The following is a 12,331-nucleotide window of genomic DNA, read 5'->3' as shown; positions in this document are numbered from 1 at the left end:
TCTTGCTTTTCTGTTTTAAATGCTAACAATCCCCAAAAAAAAATTCTTAAAATAATTAAAAGTATGGGCAAACAGAAATCTTCACGTAAAGTTTATGAACAAACCGAACGACTTAAATAAAATACAAATTATAATGCCCATGGGGCCTGTGATTTTTTTGTTGTGAATCACGTGCATTTGCAAACAATATACACCCAGCAGCATTATACATAATTTTCATTAACCAGCAAATTCCAGAAGCCACATTAACAAGGAGTTGTCTATAATGCGACTTTTTGGAGATTCCGGTGACGGAATCCGGCGGAAGAAATTGAGATTAAATCATGATTTTTTGCAGTTAAAATGGTTTTTTAACTACATATTCGGATTCAGCACCCTAAAAAACCCCTGGGACGCTTTGATTGTGCAGAAACTAGCTATCAAACTTGCGATTCCAATAAATTACTGCCGGCTTTTCACCAGAAAAACCCGCCAGAAAGGCTTTCAAAAAGTCGCGTTATAGACAACTGCCATTAACAATCTATATATATATATATATATATATATATATATATATATATATATATATATATATATATATATATATATATATATATATATATATATATATATATATATATATATATATATATACTTCTTCAGCTCGGATCTCCAAAGGAGGACAAAGAGGCAACATCCATCAGATATTTCACAGACCCATTTGCGCTGTCTGTTGAGGTGAGGGGATCGAATCCCATGGCGAAATGGGTTCGAGTGGACAAAACTACCACTTCCAGCTCTAGTTCCAAGGATCATTCTTCAGCCCGTGGTTTTGCCGGTTTCAAGTTTCCGCTCAAGTTGTCAAGTCGGGGGCTTATCAACAGCAGCAAAAAGCTGCTGATTTCTATGAAATGGGGCCGAAGAGAAAGGGAAGATGATCTGAAGGCATATGACCGCGCCGCTATGGAAGAGGAAGGCGGAGGAGAGTTCCTGTGGTAGAGGAGCATTCTGATGGGTGAGTGCTGCCAGCCCCCGGAATTCTCGGGTCTTATTATTTACGATGATAAGGGAAACCGGCTGCCTGAATTCCCTGCGCGCTCCCCTAAGCTCAACAATATAATTCATCCCTCTCTCGACCAGGTAAAAATGAAATAAAATTAACAGGCTGTTTGCTTTTGAAACTTTTTCGCTTCGTCTCTCTTTTGTTAATCGCTCTCTGTAAAAAAAATTGATGGGTTAATTGTCGTCTGGTGTACCGTGATAAATTCGTTGAAGTCCGACACCGTTTAACAGCGATAACAATAATTTTATAGGAGACCGGGGAAGCCGGCATCCTTGCATGTGACCGTGGGGCTTGGCCATAAAATATGTTGGACACCTAATCCTCAATGGGTTAGTGTGGAAGCCGAATGGACAAAAGGAGTCCAAGAGATCTTGGGATGTGGAACCCAACGGTCAGATATTGTACTATAAATGTAAATCAATTGTTAATAAAAATCGTACTCTCTTGATTATCTTTCATATCTCTCTTACTGTCCATGTGTGTTTAACATGGTATCAGAGCAGGCGATTGCTGGTCCTGCTCCATTTTGAGTCACTATAATGAGCCATTATTTTCCTGCGAATACTGACCTATCAGGCTCATTATTTTCCTGCGAATACTGACCTATCATTTAGGTTGCCTTGAGCGCTTGGCATTATAAGGGCTATTCATGGCATTTGTGCCCGTGGCTGGTTCTATCAGAGATTCTGATGAGCTTTGAGTGTTTGATGCCAGAAATGGCGCCCGTTTCTGAAGAACATTGGACAATCCTCTAATTACCACATTCCGTTGCCGCATCCACCCTTTAGCTGCTCCTGTGGAGTCTCTCTACTCCGCTCTCTGTCTGCAATATTCCATATATTCCGACTTGCCCCCTCCACAGTCGCTGCCACTGTCTAAACACTGCATTATCTGCGTCTTCTGCGCTCTGCGTGCTTTGACTGTCCAACTGCATCTGAGCATTGGACGATGGCCTGAATTAAGAACAAGATGAAACCGATGGCATTGCTGGGTTTCGATTCGTTTTGCTGCTGGTGCATTTGCTCTTCCCTTGCTGCATGTCGACGCAGAATTTGAAGCAAAACGTTTTTGCTGATCACCGTGGTGCTGTTCCGGATCTGAAACAGCGAACGAATGCAATTTCCAGTTGGTAAGATTACTCAAATGTGAGACCGAGCTATCTGGTATGAATACGCTCTGCGCTGGAGGAAAAAGTGTTTGGTTTATGATGTTGCTGGGTTGTAATACACAATACCATTGTTTATGATGTTGCTGGGTTGTAATACGTAATACCGCCATTACCACTACTGCCATTTACCACTGTTTATCTTTACCGCCATTTACACTTATTACATAGTTTTGTCCACCCATATGTTGAACGCTGCCCATGTGTGGGAAACCCAAGGTGAACAAGATTGCCAGCCTTATCAAATATGAATGCCAACACGTTTCAAACTAATCTGGGTTTTCTCCATCCAAATAAAATGGATTAAATTCAGTCTGATGTAAATTATGAAGCGTTGCACCACTATAGTCGTAGGTACATGAAATACAAGGTTTCGAATTTGCCTTTGGAAATGTAAAGAGGGGAAATAATCTCAGCTTGTTGAGAATCATAAAGAAAAGTGTGGAGACTTAGAAATTTTGAAACTGTTCAAATATTGTTGTCGTTTGGTATCCTGATTAATACGCTTTGCTCCTGACATATACACATTTGCTCTCTGATTAATAAGCTTTGCAATGCCGGAGCATCAATTCCTTCAAGTTCGTAAGGTTACCCAACAAAGACGGTAGTATTTCCAGGAAAGGGCATTTTATAACGAGAAATTCTAAATCCATGAGATTTCCAATGGCACCTGGCAATTCTTTGAAGTGTGTACCCAAGAAATGTAAGTTCTGCAGGGACCATTGACACTGTTTTGGTGTAATGAACGTTGTCTTCAATATTACTCCATCATACACTTCACGCTCATCAACTGAACAGGTGTTTGATAAGCTTCCGCATGCAAATGATAAAATTTGCCAGGAATTGAAAGGTAAGCTTCCACATGTTAATTGAGATTGCCAGTGGTAGAAATTTTCCAGACATTGAGATACTGATTGAGCATAGGCCGAGATGCATGTTCATATGCATGTGCTATTATGAAACCCTTGAAATTGCAATGTTGACTTAGTTTATATATCTGCATTGTTCCACATAAGATTATGAGATTATGTACAATTCTTTCTCTGGGAATCTGTAATCCCACAATTGTAGTTGTTCCACATGTTATCATGAATGGTTATAGTCGCTATTGAACTTGACTATTCTTTTCCACTGGCCGAGAAAGTGAAGGAGTATTTGAAGGATTCAAGAAAGTTTGCAGTTGCTGTTGCCCCAGTGTGGCTTTGTATTTAAAATTCATTATAGTGCATTAATTCCTTGCTTCAACTGCTGCATAAAGAGTTTGGTGGGTTGATTGTAATCTTTTATGAAGAAAAGTTTTGTCGGTTGTTTTGTCAGAACATAATGCTAGTCATGAGTAAAATCTTATTTTCATGTAATGGATTGTAATCGGTGCTTTCTGGTTGAACTCTGATCATTTGCTGCACATGTATAAAGGATATTGTTGTGTACTGTGAGTAGGTATTACTTTTCTGCACTGAGTAGTAGTTGTAAGGTGTAAATCTGACATTGAAGAAAAAAAAATGGCTAGAATCAATGAAGTATTAGAGTTCCTCAAAACTCTAATGTCGTCTACTACTCATAACACATTAAAAGTCAGCAAAGTTTTTCTCACAGATATTCAGGTCTGTCTACAAAATGCACAGGAAAAGATTGATTTTTTGCAGCTTGAATCACAGCTACAGCAAGAAGAGCTACATCAAAATAGACATCATTCTGAACCTGTTTTTGTTCAGAACATTGAGACAACCACCCATCAACAACAAGTTAATAATGTTACAGTTCATTCAAATAAAGCAGCAGTTGTAAATGCAGATGCAGAAACTCAGTCTGCACTTCCCAAGCCCATCATCAGACCTTGGGAACAGCTTGTCCACAACAAGCACAGAACTGGTCTTGGATATGACAAGGACTTGTCCTTTCATATTCCAGACTACTCAAAGCCCATTCAATTTCAGAGTGCTGGATTTATTCATGACAGTTCACCTGCTCCTCATGACAGTTCACCTCCAGCTGTTCCAGATTCTACTCCTCTTCCACCGCAACAACAACAACAGATCGTAAAATGCCAACACTGTGACCGAGTTGGCCATCTGAAAGATCACTGTTTTGATCTTCATCCATGTAAGCACTGTCATAAAACTAGTCATTCTTCAAACAGATGCTTCAAAAACAAACGTCCTGCAAGAACAAATATTCATCTTGGATGGATCGCTTCTTGGCAATGGGCATCAACAACCAAGAAGATATTCCAAACACATGTCAGAACTTGTTCCAGAGTATTGAACAATCTTGCAGTTGAGTTTTCTCCATCATCTCACCTTGTATCTGACAGGGGGGGAAATGATGGTCATCTACAAGCTTCAAAGTCACAACCTGAGCCACAACCTGCCATACCAGTTTCAGAGTTGTAGCTAGAAACAAAGATGCCCATAAACATGCCTTCAGTTGGCAATCTGGGACACTTCCTCTAGTAGAAGACTTCAGCTTCTTGCCAGTTTTGGAAGAATTCCAGGAACAAAATTGAGAACACTTCCTCTAGCAGAAGACTCCGGCTTCTTGCCAGTTTTGGAAGAGTTCTAGGAATTGCATTAAGCATTCCAGAGTTGTTGGTCATCCTTAAACCATCACAGGTTGAGACTTCCCTTTTCAGGTTGAAGTTCTCCCTTTTATGCGGGGTGAGACTTCCCTTTCATGGTTGAAGGTTTCCCTCTTTAAAACAATAGGATCACTTCCTCTAGCAGAAGACTTCAGCTTCTTGCCAGTTTTGGAAGAGTTCCGGGAATTGCACTAAGCGTTCCAGTGTTGGTGGTCATCCTTAAACCACCGCCCTTTATACCAACATTTCATAGAGCACATTCAGCTTAGTGCTGCCATGCATTTTTGCACATTTTGTATTACAGCTCTCTTCTTGGACTCATACATAACCCTTCGGATTAAGGGGGGGAATGTTGGACACCTAATCCTCAATGGGTTAGTGTGGAAGCCGAATGGACAAAAGGAGTCCAAGAGACCTTGGGATGTGGAACCCAACGGTTAGATATTGTACTATAAATGTAAATCAATTGTTAATAAAAATCGTACTCTCCTGATTATCTTTCATATCTCTCTTACTGTCCATGTGTGTTTAACAAAATACTTCTCCCATAGAAGAATTCCTGAAACAGGTGTGGCGTTAATTTTTAAGACTATGTATTGTGGTTATGGTCATAGAAATAAGCTGGAGTGTGAAAGTAGTTGTTCCACAAATCAGTAAAGGGGCAATTTATGATATTATTCATTTTGCTAGTGAATTTGTATAGAGTTTGGCTTCTCAACTGTCATCTAAAATGTCAAAATGTTGCAATAACTTTAGTGGGATAGTGATGTGCGGTTTGTTGGTAGGTCTATTTGGGTGAAGTCTGGGAGACCGAAGTTCAAATCTCATGGAGTAACAGTGACCTGCTGTGGTGGTAGCTAAAGGAGTAGATTCCCCTTTCCCGTAAGTCTTGTTCTCGCTAAAGTCATAGGATCTTAGTATATCCGATGAGGATTGATCCTGGGTCTCCCATAGATTAGGACTGGCAATTGATCCTGGATCTCCCATAGATTAGGATTGACAGTTACGGATTCACCATCTTTTAAAAAAAAAATACTTTAACAGTATTCTAAAAAAATACTTTAACAATATTCTAACTACTTTTATGTCTGGGTTTTTAAATATATTATTTTCCAATTAAATTTATTTCAATTTTAGTAAGAATGGGTGGAAATTATAATTTTGATATGTGAATCCAAATGTTTTATTATTTTTTTAAAAACTAAATTCTTTTTACATTTAAAGAATTTTCAACAACAACAAAAAAAAATATATTTAAACTTATATTTTCCAACCAAAAATAAAATAGTTTAACCACACTCAATTAAAAATCAAATTTTAAAAACATAAAATAATTTGACACTGACATTGAAATTAAAAACTAATTATTAATATAAAAATTATTTCAAATTTTAAATTTATGAAAAAAAAATTAACTTAAAAAAGCTCTACATCTATTTTAAAACCATTAATTAAAAGAAATAAAAATATAATTATAAAGTGTTCCCAATAATGAATATAGTTTAGAATTTTGATTAATAAAAAAATAATTTAATTTAAAAAATATTACTTTTATTATAAAAATATTAATAAATAAAAATATTAATAAAAGAATTAATTTTATAAATATGTTTGGTTTAAAATAGAATTGTCAAAATTTTACTTTAGTTATTAATAATTATTAGATAGAAGGTAGGTAGTTTACATGCATAGCATATTCTAGAATATTTTTAATAGTATACACAAATCAAATGCTGAGATATTTATAATGTAATTACGTCATTTTTGTCTTTTTAATTAAATTGATCAATTAGAAAAAAATGTTTTGTAAACAAGTATTATATGAAGTGAGTTATGGTTTTTTGGGCATCTGGTATTGATAGGTCATGATAATTGCCTATAGTAATTTTTATCAATAATTATTAGATGAAAGGTAGATATTCAATTCCCTTAGTATATTCTAGAATATTATTAGTAATATACACAAATCAAATGTTGATATTTATTGATAAAGTAATTATGTCATTTTTGTCTTCTTAATTAAAGTGATTAATTAGAAAAAAATGTGTGTGAACAAGTGTTATAAGAAGTGAGTTTTGGTTTTTTGAGCATGTGGTATTGATATGCCATAATATTGTAACAAAATATATTTGTATTTATGGATTAAGAATCTCCATGATAAAGTAGAGTTAAATCTCCATGATTAAGAATCTTGTTCCCTGTTTGTTTGTTTATTATATATATATATATAATAATAATAATAATAAAGTTATAATTTTTCTTAAACACTATTAAATAACTATTTCGAGAAAGACCCAGTTGAGCTAAATGTCAAGGACAAGTTACTATCAATTGCATGTGTTTTCCTATAAAGAAAACTCATCCATGCAGTCAAGGTAAGGTTCCTTGAGGATTGCGCAGTTCTGACAATGTGTTAGAGAAGTGTGTGAGAGCGGTGTTACACTGGGTGAAGGAGATCATCCCAAGGTAACTGCGCAAGGAAATAGGAGCTTGGAGGGCAGAGGAGAAGGCTTGTGAGAAGCTTTGATTGCCTGTGAGCATCCAGGAGGATTGTACTGAGAGCTGGCTAGCTGTGAGAGCTAAGGCTTTATATAATTCTAATGTATTTCCACCTTGTATGATAATACAGATAGTGGGGTTTTTAGTTGTGGCTTTCCCTTGAGTATTTTCCGCGTTTCATGTGAATTGATTCTTCTTCTTATGGTTATATGTGTTCAGCTCTGGTTCAGCTCCATCTTTAAGCTTCCGCAAGTTTGATAGTAGAAGTAGATGATAGTATTTTTCTTTGGTATATTGCATTATCGCGTTAATCTACAATGAGATTTCCTACATAGGTCTCTGAGCGAGATTTGTAGAGAATTTGCAGAATTTCTACATGGTATCAGAGCCAAGTTTATCGGAGCTGTGAACAATATACGAAGAAGAGAATTCGAAGTTTGAAGTTCGATGTTGTAGGTGAAAATCGAATTCATATCATACTTTAAAAAAAAAACAAGATGGGACATTATGAGACTAATTGTCCATTGAAGAAGTCTGAGAAGGGATCCTCAAAAGGATCGGAAGGTGAGGCATTGGCCTCTAAGTTCGAAATGGACTTTACCCTCATCGCATGCATGGTGTCATCAATGATGGGTTGTGTCTGGTATCTTGACAACGGAGCCTCATTCCACATGACCGGTGATAAAAGTTTATTCAGTACCTTGGAGGAGAAAGACCTCAAGATGCGCATAGAGATGGGTGATGATGAAAGGTATAGCGTTTCAGGAGTGGGCACAGTTGCTTTTCAGAGGGAGCATGGAGCTTCTATCACCTTGATAGATGTGAAGTATGTCCCTGGACTGAATAAGAACTTGGTATCGGTCGCGATGTTGGAGGACAAAGGCTATTTTATATATCCCACAAAAACCATACATTATTTGAAGGCTGAACCAAACTTGGAATGTTGAAACTCATGAAACCATATTTTTGAAATTTGAAAAACTGATATATGTGTGTGTGTGTGTAATGCAGTGGCATGGAGTCCCTTTGAGTTGGGTTTTTCTAGAAATATAAACCCAGAGCCTGAAAGATGCTGAAACATTGATGGCAAGAAATGGCATTGCTCCAAATACATGGTTCCATACCAAAAGTATTGCGAACGACACATGCACAAGGGCTATTATCGTTCACGAAAGCCTATGGAAGGCTTGACTACAACTCCTAATTCTCAGTCACAGCTGGGAGGACCGACACCCACCATCACCACCCCAGCCACCAAAAACACCAATACTTCCAATGGTGCATCCCCTTCTATCAGTATGGCAACTTCTCATAAAACGAACATTCACACTAGCAATCTTCATCCCCCACTTACCGTTAATAGTCACCATTTGATAATAGTCACCATCATCACCATTAGCAACAACAATATCCTCTTGGAATGAATTCTAACCTCCTCCTTCAAATTGCTTGTGGATTGGCTTTTTCAATGGGCTCTGACAAAGAATACAGGTAATGAACTAGAGATCCACTCCTCAATAAAGCCTACTATGAACATTCCTTATGGGGATTTGGAAAATTATTTTTTTCTTGGAATTATATCATTTTCATTTTATAGAGAACTTGGTGGAATGCTACAGATTGATGTTTTGGGTTGAATTCTACAAATATGGTTTGCATTTATATCATGTATCTAAATTAAATATTTGCATTATTTAGTCCCTCTACATTGACATTCTTGTCATCTTATATGTTTTATGGGAGTTCAATTCTAATTTCACTAGAATTTCTGACATGATATATCCCAACCTTGACTACTTTGTAGTTAGTGAAGAAAAGTAGATGATTTGTTGTTGCAAAGAAAGTAATTTTGTCCTTTTTCTTATATTGCACTCTCATACTTGCAAGGAAAGAAATCATTTCTCTATATCAACTTAAGCTTCTTATCATATCAGAACCAATGTGCTTAGATCTTCTAGAAAATTACATAACACCGTATTGTTATCCTTAAATGTATTCATAACCATATCATATTTGTTGTAAAGCTACATTTTGGGACTTTCTTTTGCAATCCATAAAGTGAGATTGTGTACAAAAACCGACCATGCTCCATTTCAAACACTTTGTGTCAATATATGAATGGGATGCAAGGGGGAGACATTGACCAACAAATATTTTCTTTGATGTTTCTCGAAGCACAAGAGGGCTTGGTTAGGATTCCATACTTTCATCAATGAACAACAATGGTTGGCGTTCAAGTATGACATCTAAAGTCTTACAGGTTAAGAAAGAACAAAATGGTTCGTTTATGCAGTACAATTCCCCACAATTAAGAACACTTTTGGGCCAAGACTTCAGTCTCATGTCGGATGTAAGTCAACAGATGTGGAAACAACATTCATTCAGAAACTCAGGCTTCAGCGTTGTAGAGTTAGGAAAATTGGGTCATGAGAGTGAAGGACAAGGTCAACCCCTAAGACATTTTTTTGATGATTTACCTCGATTACATAATGCATCGACACTTCCATGGTCAGATGTTGAGGAATATCGATCAAATAGAAGCTCATTAACCACCAAACTCTCCATTTTTGTTCCAATGGCATCCTTAGTTTTTTTGCAACAAATTCAAGCACCCGTCGTGGCAAGCTATCCCTTTCCCGTCTAAAATTATCTCTGTGTAGAGACCATGATGATGATGGTGATGATACTCATATGTGTTTTGGAGTATGAAACATAATGAATACGGAGGAGAGGCATTGCCACAACAATTGGATACCCATTACATGGCAGATTCTAGTAGGTGGCCCGTTAGCATAGGTTCTTCAATCTACTCGCAAGTGCGAGAATGCTTCTTTAGAACTTCACCATAAATTTATGAATGGTGTTGCTGAACATGGATGGGAATGTAGTCCAAGAGACATCCAAAACAATAATAGTAGTTTAAGTCATAATAATGACATTGCAATTTCTTCCTCCCCAATTGTTTCTTTGTCTAATAAAACTAACTCTAGAGGTAGTCCTAAAGTAGCAGCACCACCCAAAACCACCCAATCCTCCATACTCCTTGCCTAAAATCAATGGAGACTACAAAACATCTCAATTAAAAAAATTTATGGAGTCACTTGAGATTTTGTCAAGGATCATGGATGATGAAATTGTGTATACTTTGTTGTTTGTCTGTCATATTATCTATTTGGTAGTCTATAGTGATAATTATAACTCTCTTAGTTACATGTTTCCTATTTTCAATTCCTATGTGTATTCATTGTGTTGTAGAAAAGGAAATTGGTGGTGGTGCAAGAAGAGAGGATACAACGAAATCCTCTAATTAAGCAATCCATTCCCACATAATTGCTCTAGTTGGAGGCTTCAACTTCCACTACACATCGTAATATTTAAAACCCTATGTATGCTCTCCTTTCTCCAAAGCTAATCAAAAGCATTATCATCATTAACCCAAATGTATATGATGCTAGACATTATGTAAAGTATCCTTTATTTTGTAACGTTCAACTGCATTTATCGATTATTAGACTCTAATGACTCTAATAACCATTCACCCCAACACAAACCTAATCTCAAAAATTAAGTTTCAAACACACAATGTGAAAAACATGGTCACTCCCCTCTCGTCATAATAATATAATGACACTTGTGTCAAACAAGGGCCACACCCTAGTGGCCCCAATAGTCATGATTGTTGTTCGCTAGCTCTTCACGCAGGGTACCATTGGATGGAACACGACCCTGAAACAAACTAGGGCCCACACCAATGGCCAATCTTCTTGCTTTTCTGTTTTAAATGCTAACTATCCCCAAAAAAAAATCCTTAAAATAATCAAAAGTATGGGCAAACAGAAATATTCACGTAAAGTTTATGAACAAACCGAACGACTTAAATAAAATACAAATTATAATGCCATGGGGCCTGCGATTGTTTGTTGTGAATCACGTGCATTTGCAAACAATATACACCCAGCAGCATTATACATAATTTTCATTAACCAGCAAATTCCAGAAGCCACATTAACAATATATATAGATATACTTCTTCAGCTCGGATCTCCAAAGGAGGACAAAGAGGCAACATCCATCGGATATTTCACAGACCCATTTGCGCTGTCTGTTGAGGTGAGGGGATCGAATCCCATGGCGAAGTGGGTTCGAGTGGACAAAACTACCACTTCCAGCTCTAGTTCCAAGGATCATTCTCCAGCCCGTGGTTTCGCCGGTTTCAAGTTTCCGCTCAAGTTGTCAGGTCGGGGGCTTATCAACAGCAGCAAAAAGCTGCTGATTTCTATGAAATGGGGCCGCAGAGAAAGGGAAGATGATCTGAAGGCATATGACCGCGCCGCTATGGAAGAGGAAGGCGGAGGAGAGTTCCTGTGGCAGAGGAACATTCTGATGGGTGAGCGCTGCCAGCCCCCGGACTTCTCGGGTCTTATTATTTACGATGATAAGGGAAACCGGTTGCCTGAATTCCCTGCGCGCTCTCCTAAGCTCAACAATATAATTCATCCCTCTCTCGACCAGGTAAAAATGAAATAAAATTTACAGGCTGTTTTCGCTTCGTCTCTCTTTTGCTAATCGCTCTCTGCAAAAAAAATTGATGGGTTAATTGTCGTCTGGTGTACCATGATAAATTCGTTGAAGTCCGACACCGTTCAACAGCGATAACAATAATTTTATAGGAGGCAGGGGAAGCCGGCATCCTTCCATGTGACCGTGGGGCTTGGCCATAAAATACTTCTCCCATAGAAGAATTCCTGAAACAGGTGTGGCGTTAATTTTTAAGACTATGTATTGTGGTTATGGTCATAGAAATAAGCTGGACTGTGAAAGTAGTTGTTCCACAAATCAGTAAAAGGGGCAATTTATGATATTATTCTTTTTGCTAGTGAATTTGTATAGAGTTTGGCTTCTCAACTGTCATCTGAAACATCAAAATGTCGCAATAACTTTAACTTTAGCGGTACAGTGATGTGCGGTTTGTTGGTAGGTCTATTGGCGAAGCCGGGGAGCTAAGTTCAAATTTCAGGAAGTACAGTGATCTGCTGTGGTGGTAGCT

General features: G+C 37.5%; 1 protein-coding gene and 1 pseudogene across 1 annotated transcript; both read left to right on the top strand.

Moving 5' to 3' along the window:
* Nucleotides 1-2,948: 2,948 nt before the first annotated feature.
* LOC149174724 (growth-regulating factor 5-like) lies at nt 2,949-10,595 on the top strand (annotated as a pseudogene).
* Nucleotides 10,596-11,325: 730 nt separating this feature from the next.
* Nucleotides 11,326-12,069, top strand: LOC149174723 (uncharacterized). Its single transcript, XM_089422664.1, has 2 exons — nt 11,326-11,796; nt 11,917-12,069. Exons 1-2 carry the CDS (start codon nt 11,413-11,415, stop codon nt 11,938-11,940), a joined length of 408 nt encoding a protein of 135 aa, XP_089278790.1. The 5' UTR covers nt 11,326-11,412; the 3' UTR covers nt 11,941-12,069.
* The last annotated feature ends 262 nt before the right edge of the window (nt 12,070-12,331 follow it).

Source organism: Pinus tabuliformis, chromosome 4_1, assembly GCF_031772625.1.
Source record: "Pinus tabuliformis cultivar Carrire ecotype Pingquan chromosome 4_1, CPIR1, whole genome shotgun sequence".
NCBI classification, from domain to species: domain Eukaryota; kingdom Viridiplantae; phylum Streptophyta; class Pinopsida; order Pinales; family Pinaceae; genus Pinus; species Pinus tabuliformis.
This window is presented reverse-complemented; position numbering and strand designations above follow the sequence as displayed.

What these genes read in the sequence shown, in the direction of transcription:
- LOC149174723 (XM_089422664.1), top strand. Translation starts at nt 11,413, where the DNA reads ATGGCGAAGTGGGTTCGAGTGGACAAAACTACCACTTCCAGCTCTAGT. An exon ending in TTCATCCCTCTCTCGACCAG is followed by an intron (nt 11,797 to 11,916) that starts GTAAAAATGAAA and finishes AATTCGTTGAAG; the next exon opens with TCCGACACCGTTCAACAGCG.